The 14,445-nt window shown below is 46.5% G+C and overlaps 1 protein-coding gene across 1 annotated transcript; it reads right to left on the minus strand.

The window, feature by feature from the left end:
* Positions 1-904: 904 nt before the first annotated feature.
* LOC119049438 (L-threonine 3-dehydrogenase, mitochondrial-like) lies at positions 905-12,642 on the minus strand. Its single transcript, XM_037145422.2, has 9 exons — positions 12,571-12,642; positions 8,662-8,861; positions 7,072-7,114; positions 6,337-6,407; positions 4,459-4,608; positions 4,187-4,359; positions 3,366-3,456; positions 1,964-2,233; positions 905-1,362 (listed from the first exon to the last, which is right to left on the minus strand). Exons 2-9 carry the CDS (start codon positions 8,843-8,845, stop codon positions 1,223-1,225), a joined length of 1,122 nt encoding a protein of 373 aa, XP_037001317.2. The 5' UTR covers positions 8,846-8,861; positions 12,571-12,642; the 3' UTR covers positions 905-1,222.
* Between the last annotated feature and the right edge of the window lie 1,803 nt (positions 12,643-14,445).

Here is a 14,445-nt window from a genome sequence, read left to right on the forward strand (position 1 = left end):
ATTATATAGGAAAGAAACTACATCAACATGACTATTTAAGAATTCAATTATCTACAAGTTCTCCCATTAAGATTTAGATCCAGTTATGCCTTTAAAAAATTGTATGTACACCTAGCAGCTAAAAATTCCAAATACATAGCATTGTCAATAAACACACAATGTAAATGCCTTTCAATCCTCAATGGCTGTTGTCCAACATACACATGATTCTTCTGTGTGGTTTCACTTTCCAGTGGTTTTACATGTAGCATATCCAGAGGTCGCCGGAAAAAAAGTAAATCTGTATGGATTTACACCATAATGGCTTCAGAGGGTTTAGAGTGCCTCTTCTGAAGCCTCAATCTAAGAATGCATAAAAAAGGCTGTTAACAGCAAGTTCTTTTTATAAAACAGTGTTCGCACTTGGTCCACACTAGTGAGCTGGAGCTAGAATAGGACAACTAGTGGCACTTGGAGATTCCCACCCCCATTTATTGAGTCACTCTGACAGGGTGGGCCCAGAAGCCTGTATATTTAGACAAGCTTCTCTGGGAGACTGACTTTGCCAAGGGAGGAAATTATACTCCTGCTAATTACCATTCAGCTCACTATTAGGAAGGCAACCAAAACAGTTCCATCGTCTTTGCTATACTTCATTCCTACAGATACGCCTTCTTCCAGAAAAACAAACAAGAAGTGACTAATGTTTGCAGAAGTGTTAAAAGCTCTTGAACATAGTGAACATGGGATAAATAAAAAATATCCAGTGTTTTATGTTCTGATAAGATAGTAAAGAAGTGCTTTTAAATCAGATCATCTTTCATAGTCTCTAAAATGTAATTTTTGGTCTCTAGTCAAGAGAATGAGAGGCTCAGAAGTGATATTTAAATTAAATTTAATTAAACAAAAATGTCACATACTTCCACCTCCCCAGAAATGGCCATTTCATCTTAATTAAGGAACTGGAAACCATTATGACTCTAGTCTTCATTCTGTGATATGTGTGTTTCGTTTATGTGTGTGGCAAGTTTAGGCAAACAGCAAAGATTCAGAGGTCCCACCACCAAAACAACAGCATTTTGCAAATGCTAAAGCCAACTCGATTCTCTGCCCAGCAGTTCATTATGAGCTGCCAAAATGTAGTCCAATTAGGTATTTGATTGCAGATAATCTAGGTTCCTTGTTGTCTATGGTCATCCCTTGAGAGCCATCCAGGATACATGAGTTCTTCCTTCTGAGGCCTTCAGTTAGCTTGGACAACTCTACTTTCAGAACCATGGAAGCTCAACATTGTTGTCACCAGCTCTGGAAGGTCAAAATCATGTTTCCATCCCCAGTCCTTCCGAGCATTGCTGTCATCAAAGTTCAGAGGCCAACTATCCGCTAGGAAAAAATATGGAAGAGTAGCTTAAGCTTTACAGGCTCTACCATTGCAAAAATGGTCTATATCGCACATTATACAAAGGTCTATCATATAAGGTACCACAAAAGAAATTCCCCTTTGAGCAGACCAGAGCAGCTATTACACGCATGTACTTAGTCACCCTCTGAGATTAGAAGGTTGTATCACACACCTACTGCCAGGCACTGTGAATTGGCACACACTACTGAAATCTCACACAAACTCACAAGGTAGGAATCTTATGCTAAGCCCTACTTAGGGCTACAGAGTGGCACACTCACAGCATTTGGACACCCAGGGCTGCTTTCATACTCTTCTCGCTTGTTTTATGTTGAAACTGTAAAATGGTGCGATGCTGACAAGCTGTTTCATTGGAACAAAACTAGTCCACTCCCTTTACATGTCACTTCCCAAAATTGCAGCCTCTGTGGACTCTGGCAGAACAGCTCCTCACCCAAAATGAGTCAGGACCCTGAGGAGGGCACCATGCTCCTTCTATCCTCCACAGTTTATGTCCTCAAGGGACACAGGGCATGATGAAACCTAATTTTGGTTTTGAGGGGTTTGCAACAATGCACCAACCTATGCCCTGTCGGACAGCGTCCTCGTTGTACGTGATCTGGAACCCTGGTATGTGCTTGAGAACCTCCTGGGCCACTTCCTCCGGGGAGAAGCTCATGGCGTTGACGTTGTAGGTCCTCATGGACAGGGCCTCAGCTGGGGCCTCCATGACTTCCAGGGTGGCCCTGAGGCAGTCATCAATGTACATCATTGGGAGCCTCGTGCTGGGTTTCAGGTTGCACTCAAATTTGCCATTCTTTACAGCATCGTGGAAAATCTGGACTGCGTAGTCTGAAAAAGAATCCTGTCATGGGTCTTCTGAGAATAAAATCGGGAGTGAGCCTCTCAGGTGAAGGCGGTAGTTCTCAAACCTTTTAGTCTCAGGACCTCTTTATGCTCTTAAAAAACACTGAGGACCCCCGAAGAGGTTTTATTCATGTAAATGATATCAGTATCTACTATATCAGAAGCAGAGAATTTTCTTACAATATTACTACATTTTTAAATGATAATAACCCTGATATATTAATATGTATGACACTTTACATAAAACAAAACATATTTCCCAATCAAAAGAAAATTCAGTGAGAAGAATAGCATGTTTTATGTTTTGAAAATCTCTATGCTATTTGGCTTCACAGGAAATGACTGAAGTCCCCTATCTGCCCGCGCATTCGGTCTGCTGAGCTGTCACCCACCACGTGGCTTCTGAAAAACACACCGTGCGCTTGCAAAGGAGAGCAACTAAGGCAGATGATGTCTTAGTATTAACATGAGAGTTTTTGACCTCTTGGACCCCTTGAAAGCATCTCAGGGATGCCCAGGGGTCCCCAGTGAATACTTGGAGAAGCACCCCACTCAGGAAAAAGCATTTTAAAAGTAACGAAACCCAAGGCCTCTTTTACAATCCCTCAGATTTTATCAACTACCTTTTATATTATATCTCAGGACCCCTCACACATGGGAAGGATTTCTAATGTGGGAGTTAGAAGATATAATGCACGCTTGAGTCCAAGTTAGTAATAGCAATAATAAGGCTTATGTTCCTTTAAAAAGTACAATGCATAGAGTCCATTTTAATAGAGTTGTCTGTATTAAGGGATGAAGCCTGTCATCAAAGATAAGAGGCTTCTTCTTAGTTGGTGTCTTCCTACACTGTGGGTAACAAGTGTGTTCTAGAATATTCTCTGTTTGATGCGGGCACTGTGCACCCAGGGGCCGAGCCCAAAGTGCATTTACAACACCGCAGGAGCTATCCTTCCCTGGTGTAAGTCAATAGGGAGCATTGAGCTTCTCAGCCGCACTTCTGGACAGGACGTGGAAACTCCAGTCGGCTGCCGGCTACGAAGGCTGCAGATCCGTCACCGCCACCCCGTCTCGCCTCCCAGAGGGTCTGTCGTACAGACAGAGGAACAACACTTACCAGTCGTTCCTCCTTCACACTGGCAGTCCGCTGAAATGATGCCGGGATACCTCAGGCATCGGAAATCTAACCCATACCGGTAATAATAATACTACGGAGAAGAGAAAACTTACTTTAAAAAGAATCTTTTCAATCAGACAGAGCAAGATAGAGAAACGGTAGCCTTTTTCTGAAATGTCATCTCTTGCGGTTATTATTAAAACTCTCCTTAAGAAAAGGGAGACCGAGACTCGTCTCATTTTTCTTTAACAAATAACCCTTCAGTTTTTATCTTCAAAGAGTCATCATTCTGGAGATACATGTCAACATGATAAATAATAAGTCAGCTCACAGTAGGGATTTCCAACCTTTCTTCAGAAGGCAGTCCCTGCTCATTGTCCTACACAGTGTGGAACTGGGCGGGGGAAGACAGGGGGGTGACCAGAGGGCCACCGCTGTGACACATCGGCTGAAGGACCAGACACCAACTAAAATTTTCTAGAGTTATAAAGACATAGAGTATAAAAAAATTAAACCAAGAAGATGTTAGAAGTTCTCCATGACACAAAGTTTGAAAGTTATTATCAATAACTACCAACCATGGGAGAAGAAAGGAACAAATACAACAAGCAGCAAATGCCATTTGAGGGGCCCTGAGGAAGTACTGAGTGGTACCATGTGGCTGAGGACGACCTGTACCTGCCCCTTGGCAAACATGATCAGGTTATGAGCATTTCTGGGGGCTGAGACAGGAAAAGAGGAAGTCCCCCTAAGGATAAACCAGCAGATGTTTGAGGCAGAAGGGAAAAGGAAACAGAGGCATCTTGTCCAGCCCTGCGTACTTCTCCCATGAGCTCTGCATGGACCTTGGACACCCCGTAAATGGTCCTGGGTCTCTGAGTGCAGAGATCAGGGGTTGGGTTCCGGGGAGACGTGGGTCCGAAGGCTCCAATTGTGCTGGGCACAAACAATCGCAAATTGTATTCTGCGGCAACGTCCAGGACATTATGCAATCCTGCAACCACCAGACAGCAATGTCACAGTCTGAAAAGTCTCACTGAAGAACTGGAAAAACTGACAAACAGGTCACTTCGGGCAAGACCCAGAAACTTACCAGTGATATTTACGGCTCTTGCCAAAGACACATTGGCTTCTCCAGCTGCACTGAGCAAGGCGCTGTAATGAAACACCCAGGTGACACGGTGGTTCACCACGATCTCTCGAAGACTCTTGTAATCCAGAATGTCGGAATATAGAAATGGGCCTACAAGGAACATGTGAAACCACAAGAAGTAAGAAGTTTGGGGTTTGAAAAGCTAAAGGGTCCTTCCTCTTCCCTCACAACCCACCTTGACTTGTGAATTTCCTTGGTACCCACTTGGTAAGTGAACCTCTTGGGCACTGTTTGGCACTTTTTCTAATGGCAGAATCACCAACTGCAACCAACTCACACTTGATAATGGCTAATGCTTACACAGGACTTAGGCCTGCAGGTACCGTGTTAAGGGCTTTCTATGTATTTAGCTCTCACGGGGCCTTTGAGGCAGATGCATTTTACTGATGAGGGAACTGAAGCATAGAAAGGTTAAAAACTTGCAGGATCAGAAAGTAAGTGAAAGAAATATGATCACAGCCAGGCAGCTGATTCCAGTCAGCACTGCTAACACCAACCCCATAGGTGGAGTGACTTCACTCTGTTTAAAAGTTGCATATTTTTAAAAGAGAAATGGGTTTAAGATTGAAAGCAAAACACTGTCCATGATATAGAGCAGCAATTTTCAACCAGTGTGCCACAAAAAAATTTAAAACATAAGGCATCTAAATTTCTTATTATTTAGTCGGGGGCACTGCCCACTTTCCCCTACATTATCAAATTAAAAAATGACAGTAGCCCTGGCTGGTGTGGTTCAGCGGATTGAGCAACGGCCTGCAAATCAAAAGGTCACAGGTTCAATTCCCAGTCAGGGCACATGCCTGAGTTGTGGGCCAGGTCCCCAGTTGGGGCATGTGAGAAGCAACTGATTAATCGAAGTATCTCTTGCACATCAATGTTTCTTTCCCTCTCTTTCTCCCTCCCTTCCTCTCTCTAAAATAAATGAAATCTTTAAAAAAATGACAACAGACAACACAACAATAGCTGTCTAGTGTGAACAAATCGAAATTACACTATTTTTTGGTCAGAGTGGCAAAAATATATATCTCGGGGTGTCAAAGAATTTCAGTAAGTAGTTTATGTGTGCCTTGAAATGCAAAGGGTTGAGAATCGCTTGTCTAGGAAAAGCACAATCACAAGTTTATTGTAGCCGGTTACTTTTAGAGGTGGAGACAGTTTTGTTCAATGCCAGTCCCACTTACAGCAAGTTACCACTCTTCCCCCCTACAAGCAGCAAAAGGATGGTATTGAACCAGAAAGGACTAGAAGACATTATAAAAGCATTTCTGAATCAGTGGAAACTTGGCTAGAGGAAGTTGAGGGGTGTGTGTGTGTGTGTGTGTGTGTGTGTGTGAGAGAGAGAGAGAGCGAGAGCACAGTAGCTTCAGAGCAAGACCGGCAACATAGGAAGACTGACGTCTCCAGGTCTTGGAAGTTCATTTTCCTCATTACAAGATCTGAATTTTGCTTGCTTGCTCTCTGAACCAAGAATTTAACTAAAAACCCCAAAAGACAGGAATCAAAGTTAGTATTCCAAAAACTGTACTCCAAATGATACTCAAAGATATTATTCCAAAACTTTACTTCACGTTCAGAAGAACACTCCTGTGCTTGTAACACTCGAACAAACAGCAGTGTCCCTACAGACAGTTTACAGACCTGCTGGGGGCCAAAATATGAAATATTTTTAAGTGACACATCTGTGCCTCAGTAGCTTCTCTTGCTTTACCTCACAAGCCTGGTTAGGAGCTGCTGTGCTCATTGATTCCACGCGCGGCTTCTCTAACCGCACTTTGGAAATGAAGACAGAAACAAAAGCAAGGCATACTGATCCCTTACCGCTGTGGAACACGCGATCAGAAGGTTTCCTTATGTCAGACAGAATCACATTGTCCTTCCCAAATCGTTTCCTAGAGGGAAAATCAATCCTCATGAGTTGGCACACCTATGGTGTAATTGGTTTTATGAAAACAATCTTCCAACTGGAAACTGCAACTTCCTGCCAGCCTCCAATCCTCCTTTTCTCATGTCTTTCCTCCCTTTGCCCCAAACACACGCACCTTCGGTTCTGATTGCACGCGGGCCTGCCTCCCACTCCCTTCTCACGGCCCCTCCTCGGGTCCCCACTCTCGTTCCGTGGTCACCCCTCTATTTGCCACCCGCGTCTTCCTGTACCCCTAAATTTTTCCCTCTTCCTCCTCATTCTTCTCTTCTTGCTCTTATCCTTTCGTCCCGCCCTCTCTAAATCCCACACTACTGCTTGCCAGTTTCTCCACATACTTCCCTCTACCCCAAACATCTCAAAATCAAGTGATGCATTTGGAACTGTGTGTCTAACTCTAAGTGAGAAAAGAGTGGGCAGAGGACCAACGTGGGAGTGGTGGAGTCGAAGGCCTGTCTCAGTGTCTGCGATATGAAGAGGCAAAATGAAAAAAAGTGTTTATTCTAAGCAGCCGCTTTAGATATGGTCTCTTAAAACTAGTAAGGGGCTAGAGGGGGGAGAAAAGATTAAATGGTGCCCAAAACAAACTTTCCATGCTGAAGAACTCAGATTTTAACTTTCAGGGCTCTTACCTTAAAAGGTTAGCAAGCCCCACTCCAAGCTGGCCAAGACCCCCTGGATAAAGAGGGGAAAAAAGTAAAACTTCAATCCAAATGTAACCAACCCAATTATTCCCAATATATAACGGCATAAGACTATATTTATAATCTTAGCTAATCAGGTAGAGCCCCAGGTTGGCCTGATAGAATTGAATCACGTCTTCTAAGCAAGGACGGAAATCAATACAGGTAACATTAGTTTCAGAGACAAAGCTCTCTGCAGCACAAAGTGGCAGAAGGGGAGGAAGGGTGTAGGAAGAAAACACTCAGAAGAAGGCTGGGCAACCTTTTAGCTCCTTGGGCCAGGAATCTGCTCCCAGCCTTGCCTTTGTTATTCGATAGGCTCTGAAGTTGTCTGCTACAGGGGTCAAAATACTCAAAGACAACTTTAATAGTTTGTATCAACCTCCGGTGGGGTTTCCCAGAACGCCATCCTCCATCGGGAACAGGAATGGAATGTGAAAGGAATAAGAAGGGGAACAAACCAAGGTGTCATCTGAAAAAAAGGGCGGATAACTGAATCAACAAGGAGGCACTAACATTGACAAAATGGCACTGAAGACGTCATTGACAGAAATGGGAGAGCTGCGGGGCTGGGAGCACTTTGGGGGAACACAACCATAAATTTCATTTGGGAGAAACGAATGAGGCAGGAAGATACAGAAAATAGGATTTCTCATAAGTGCTGGTTAACACAGGACTAAAACCTGGCCCACTGATGCTCACATGGGCCCTGGAAGGTGCTCCGTTAGTGGAGGCAGAAGGGAATAAAACAAGAGAGGAGACAAGCCAGGTGAATCAGGGAGCAAAGTGCAGGGGAAAACCAACTACACTTGAAACCCATGCACAACAGGAGAAGAGGAGGAAGCAGTGAAAGAAACATACAAACCATGAGGAATGTAATAAGATAGCGACTGCAAGCAAAGGAAAGAAAACCTGGCAAGAAAAAGGAAATAAAATGTGTCAATCAAATCAGAGGTGGGCTTGGATTGGCTGGAAGTATGTGGGAGTGAAGTTTGGAGTGAGGCGGGTCCAGAATCAGGTGTTGGGTGTACAAAACGTGAGGAGGACCAGGGATCGAGTCTGAGGAGGAGATGAACGCTGACAAGAGGTGATGGGGGTGAGGTCCTCCAGGCAGACCCTGACTTATTTTCTCTGCCTCCAACACACAAACTTGCGGTAGCTGCTTGGGATGAAAGGCACTGAGTTTAGGTCGAGGAGTTTGGCCACTAAAAAATACTTTTGATTCCAGAACCCAAGCTCTCGTCCCTGCACACTCCCTCTCTGTGAGCCTTTGCTCCCAAGTCAGCCCTAATAAGGCAGCGGAACCAAGTTCTGCAGCAGCTTCTGGACCCCCAGCTTCCTAGGTCCTTCCTCAATTAAAAATGATGGCAGGGAAACAAAGAACTGGCAATGGTGACAAACTATTCTGGGGCAGTGGTGGAGCAGGTAGCTTCTGATTAATAAATGCTTACTGGTAAGCACATCGGAGATTCCAAAAGCAAATACACAACCACACAGGGGCCACACAGGGAAAAAAAAAAGCCAAGCCACACACTTAACCTGTAATTAAGACACGTGGCTGGTCAGTGTCGGAGAAAGAGGCAGGGTGGAAGTTGGCATCTGCTGGAATTTGCCCAGGGGAGGTGCCAAGGAGCTGGCGGGGCCAGGCAGCTATCCCACAGCCACGGGCAGGGCCCTGTAGCATCTGACCCACAGCTCGCTGCAGTGTCCTAATGACCGGCATTTCCTCTTCAAATACCCTGCAAGAAAAAAGGAGCTGAGTTTATTGTTAACCTTTATTCTCCCGAACCCTCGTAGCATAAACTCTTTAACCAAGATTAACACTAAGACTGTCAGCTCATGAGTAAAGCTGTGTTTTGGATTTGTGAATGGAATGGAGGGGACTGCTGAGCGCACCGTCAGAAGCCTAGCAGGAGCAGGGCCCTGTGAAGGGGATGAACCATTCCTCGTGCCCAGTGCAGGCAAACGAAGGCGGGCGGATGTTTAGAATCGGAACTGCACAGTGCTGACGTCAACGGCTCTAATGTCACAGTGGTTGTTGGATTTCCATACAGCTTGATTTCCCGACAGTTCTGGGTGTTATCTGTTTTGAAATTTAGTTGTAATTCCTTTTTGTGGTTGCACAAGGAGGCAAAGCATGTCTACTACACATCCATCATGACCAGAAGTCCAGTATACTTTCTATTGTTTTTTTCCATACTGGCCCAAGGAAAACTTAGGAATTTCAAAGTAATGAGCTGTTAAAAGAAAACGAGGTCAGAGATGACAGCAGGTATAACCCAAGGAAGCTAGTACGTGCACAGGAGAGCTAAGAAGAAGCTTACGTCATCTCTGAAAATGCACATATCTGTACTGTAGGCCTACTACCCTTAGAAGGTTCTACAGACACTACACAAGCACACATTTCATCAGCCATCAGTGGAAAAGCTCATCACAAGTTATGTAGCCTCTGGAAAACTCCACTGTATACTTGCAAGAGAAAGAATGAAAAGGAACATAGCATCTTAGCATTATTTTAAAAATAGTTTTAACCTTCCTGACCCCATGAACGGTCTCAGAGAACCCCAGATTGCACCTTGAGACCAGCTGCTCTAAAGTAACGCTTGCTTTGCCAGGCTAGTCATTAAATTTATACATGGACACTATCAAAGGAGATTCAGTCCCTCCTTAAAGATCAGATGATGGTCCATTGACTTTCTCTCCCAGACACCTTGTTTAGTTGAACTGCAAAGGGATGAAAAGAAACTGCTCCAGGGCAACAGACTCTCCTCCAGAACTCATGGAACACCTCCCTGACCTCTCTTGGGTGGTTATTAAACAGTTTCTCCTGTCTCCCAGCATACACCTGCATCTGCAGCAGCCACAGCAGAACTCTGAGCCAGCAGTGGCATCATGGAGAGGGTGAGGTTGATAGATCATTCTGTTTCAGGAACAATAAAAGAAGGTTTAATTTAAAACATTAAAGACCAAGACAAGACTTTCCCCTCAGGGTGTACTGTTAGTTGTCCTTAATATTCTTTTTGTCTTCTGAGCTCAAATTTCTAGCTTGAATCATCCTTAAGCACAGAGTCAGTATATAACAGTGTATTAAGTAATGTCTCCAGCACATTAAGCATGAAGCTTAAAATACCCAGCCCCTGACAGATGAATGGGAAAGAAAATGCAGTATATACATGCAGTGGACTATTTAGTCAGCCTTGAAAAAGGGGACCCTGTCACGTAGTACAGTATGGATGAACTGTGAGGACATAATGCTAAGTGACATAAGCCAGTGAGAAAAGGCCTTTCCACTTGTGTGAGTTAGGTGTTATTTAAAGTAGTCAGAAATCATAGAAACAGTCGATTGAAAGGCAGTCACCCAGGGTGGGAGACAGGGAACTGAAGATTAGTGTTTAGTTAATCGGCATAGTTTCAGCTTTGGAAGATGAAAAGTTACAGATCTGCTGCATAACAGTATGAACACAGGAAGACTGAATTGTACACTTAACCGTGGTTAACATGGTCAAGTTGGTTATGTGATTGAAGCCACCCTTCGAAATAAAATTTAAACTGAACAGAAAAAGTCTCTAGCTGCAAAAAACAATCCAAACATAGATGGCTGAGGAGCTGGGAAATTCACCTCATGAAGATCAGTGCTGTCCCCAGAGACCGGACGGTTCAGTTTGGTGAACTGAACCCCGGTCTCATCCAAACCCCTAAGCCCTTGTCCCAATGAACCCCCAACTGGTTCTTTTTTTCTCCACTTAGAAACGCAGGCAACGGACCTACTGTTCTTCTACTGCCTTTATTTTTCATTCCAGTCTCAGGGGTTTCCGGGAATGATTAGCTGCTCCAAACCCCATCCCTCTCCCCTCAAAGTGAGGCTTCTGGCCCTACAGCACTGAGGCTGCTTTTGCGCCAAGGCCAGCCGCTGCCTGGCTGACAACTTCCCGGCCCAGGCCCCTCTCCCACTTCTGTAGGACACTGCTGAGCTGCCTCGCCTTCATTTCCCCTGGGTTCTCCCACCTCTCATTCTGCTTTAAGGACCCACAATGCTTGTAAAACACATTTGTAAGGCAGTCTCAGCTTTAAATCTTCCGGGTCATTAAATAACAAAGTATCCTCTTAATAGTAATGACCCAATGGAAAAATCAGCCTGGCACCTCATAACTACTGAGGGTTGACAAGCACCTGCTTTCCTGCACTCTTACTTAACCTTCACAGTAACCCTGAAGTGGGATCCTTTCTCCATTTCACACCCATCCTTGGGTAATCACCAAGAGAAAGGGAAAGAAACCCATTTCGTTGACTTTCAAACCCTCCTGCCACCATCCTCACTCTTTTCTCTCAAGAGGAGAGAAGAAAAACAGGAAACCGAGGGGGTCATCTCCCGCCCACCCTCCTCGGTCCAGTGCCCCGCCCATGCCCCCTCCCCAGGGGAAGAGCATCGGACTAGCCTCAGGGGTTCATGGCCAGGCACCCCACTCCTTGCTGTGTGAGTCTGCGTACACTACCACACCAAACCTCAAGTTTCTTCGTCCTTGGAACGGGGACAATGAGATAGGACCACCCAATGAGACTGCTGAAATAATTTTTTAAAGATTTTATTTATTTATTTTAGAAGGAAAGGAAGGGAGAAAGAGGGAAACATCGATGTGCAAGAGATACATGGATAGGTCGCCTCTCACAAGCTCCCAAATGCAGACCTGGCCGGCAACCCAGGCCTGAGCCCTGACCGGGAATCGAACAGGTGACCCTTCGGTTTGCAGGCGGGTATTTCAACAATCTGCCATGGCTACTGTGGCTCAGTAGATTGGCCGGCACTCAATCTACTGAGCCACAGTAGCCAGGGCAGATTGTTGAAATAATTTAATAAAATTAATCTATGAATAACATTAGCAAGCTGCTTAGTCGACGTAAAGTCTCCATTATGAGCCGATAAAGTCTGGACTTAATGTGGGGATGATCCGAAAGAATCCCGAATCTAAGCGTGAGCTACAGAGGGTCTCGGAAGGAGGTCTGGCTCTGCGGAGCGCTCCTCCCGCACACCTGCCGGGGAGAGGGAACCCAGGAACACGCGGGGACTCGAGCCGCGCGCTGGTCTCCGGCCTCAGCAAAACTCCCAGTGAAGAGGGTGTGGGGTCCCACCCTCCCGGGGAGATGACTGGATAGACCGGTTTTAAGAGAAGAGCTTCGCCTACCCCTATTCTCTGGGCGCGGGGGTGGGGGTGGGCGGGGGAATAGGGATGCCCTTCCACAAAGTGGAAGGGACAGGGTGTCGCGTCCTGCGGACCCTAGCAGGAACCGTGCTCCCCCAGCCCCGGCGCCAAGATCCCTCCCAAGTCCGCGGTGATGGCTGCAGTTTGCTGCTCCGTGCCAGGGTCACATCGATCCAGCCACCCCGGGGATAGGGACCCGCGACAGAGGCCTCCGCTCCCCGGGGAAAACTCCGGGCACCTCCGCACTGACCTGAAGAAGCGGCCCAGAGACGCCGCGCCGTGGCGCAGGAGCTGGAGTTGTACGAGGTATGAAGCCGGTGCGCGGACTGAGTCCTCATCCCAAACCCGCCGCGCTGCACTTTTACCCTCTTCGCACCCAAACTGGCCTCCCGGTGCACCAATCCGCTTCTCTGCCGAGAGCGCCTGGGCGTTGGCGCCAAGTCACCTGGGGGTGGGGCTTGGAGAGGGGGAGTGGTACGGCAGTGATGGCAACCTCCTTACTGCCGGTCCCCGTGGGTTCCTGGGCGTGCGCACCCCCCACGTCGGCCTCTGCCTGGGACCCACCTCGTGGAAAATTCAGGGACCCACTAGGGGTGCGGCAGAGTCCCGCACGCGCAGCGGCTATTGCACCCGAGCGCCGCCAGCCCGCCCATGTTCGCGTGAGGACCGTGAGGGTGGAGGCAGCTTTGGAAGGGCCTTCCCGGGACAGAAGCCGGCCCCCCAGAATCTGCTCCCTGTGGCACTCAGTGGCTACGCAGTGGACCTGGAAGCATGCGGACACCGAAGAGAAAGCTGGAAAGATTGACCGGAGAAAAACCCCGAGTTGGGAGTTAGGAGATCGGCTATGGAGAGACCTTGAGCGATTGACTGCCTCTTGGTTTTCCACTTGGGAAACATCGCTATCAATTTGACCTTCAAAGCCAAGGACCAGCCGAGTGAGTCATGGTCAACTGGGAGCTTGTTAGAAATGCAAACTTGGGGCCCCATCCCAGACCCGTGAGTTAGAACCTGTGATGGGAGGCCCAGCGCGGTGTTTAAACACAACCTCCAGGTGTTGCTGATACGCGCTGAAGTTTCAGGAGCCTGAGCTAGGACACTGGTTCTCAGACCTCGCTGCATTTTAGAATCACCAGGGAGTTTTTGAATCTCCCCATGCACAGGCTGCACTCGAAACCTAATTCATAAAGCAGAATTTCATTGGCGACAGGGTAGGGGGGTGGTAGACCAGGAGTTATGGGGGTGGGGAACCCAGGCATAAGTATTTTCAAAGCTCCTCAAGGGACTCCAATGTGCTGTAAAGGTTTAGAACCATCCATCCTCGCTAGAGACTTGGGACCCAAGTGTGATCCCTGATCAAAGGCAGCCCCCTTCAGATCTGCTGAATCATTATCTGCATTTTAACAAGACCCCCAAGTGATTCTCATGCGTGTTAGGCTTTTGAAAAACAGCTCTAAGTTCTCCTTTAGCTGTGTTAATACTCCTTTATAGTATTAAGATGCTATAGTTTTGTGGAATGTATTTATGTTTTTCAGGCTCTTAGTGGACCCCATTTCTTCAATTTTCTCATATGACATGATTCTCATTATGCATCTACCTTCTGTGCACTTGAGTTTTGAAATCTTAGTTACAGACTTGTAGGCTGTCAAGAGACCATAGAGATTATCAAGGCCACTTAAACCTCCTTCACAGTAGAAGAGGCACCCCATCCAGAGAACCCTGAAGACATTTGGTCAAGGCCAGGGGGACCAGAATGCTGACCCAGGCACCTGCTCTTTTTAATACACCACATCATATCATGAGGAGTTATTTTTTTGTTTTCTTCAAACTTTGTGATGGGGTTAGAGATGATGACACTGAGCTCACTCCGAGTGAGATTGTAGGCATGGACTTTGCTGAGTAGAGCGACCCAGTGACATTGCTCCTGGTCTGGTTGGCTGGGGAGGTTCCTGGGGAGGAAGTGTGGCTTCAACCTTTGTTCATGAGGACAGGGCAAGGAGTGACTTCCCAGGGACTTAATGGATGGTTTCTGGCTTCCCAGCATCTATTTCCTCTCTTCTCTATGGAAATAGTCTGGCATGAATACCATCGGCCCTCTGCCCCTCCCAGCCAAGGGCAGACACTTCCT

This window comes from Artibeus jamaicensis, unplaced genomic scaffold, assembly GCF_021234435.1.
Source record: "Artibeus jamaicensis isolate MK-2021 breed Jamaican fruit bat unplaced genomic scaffold, CSHL_Jam_final scaffold_537, whole genome shotgun sequence".
Taxonomy (NCBI): domain Eukaryota; kingdom Metazoa; phylum Chordata; class Mammalia; order Chiroptera; family Phyllostomidae; genus Artibeus; species Artibeus jamaicensis.

Excerpts from the sequence above, each read along its gene's own strand:
- LOC119049438 (XM_037145422.2), bottom strand. The coding sequence starts at position 8,845 with ATGCCGGTCATTAGGACACTGCAGCGAGCTGTGGGTCAGATGCTACAG. Across the intron at positions 7,115-8,661 it reads GCCACGTGTCTTAATTACAG|GGGGTCTTGGCCAGCTTGGA; the intron begins GTTAAGTGTGTG and ends CTCTTTATCCAG. Across the intron at positions 6,408-7,071 it reads GGGCTTGCTAACCTTTTAAG|GAAACGATTTGGGAAGGACA; the intron begins GTAAGAGCCCTG and ends TTTTCCCTCTAG.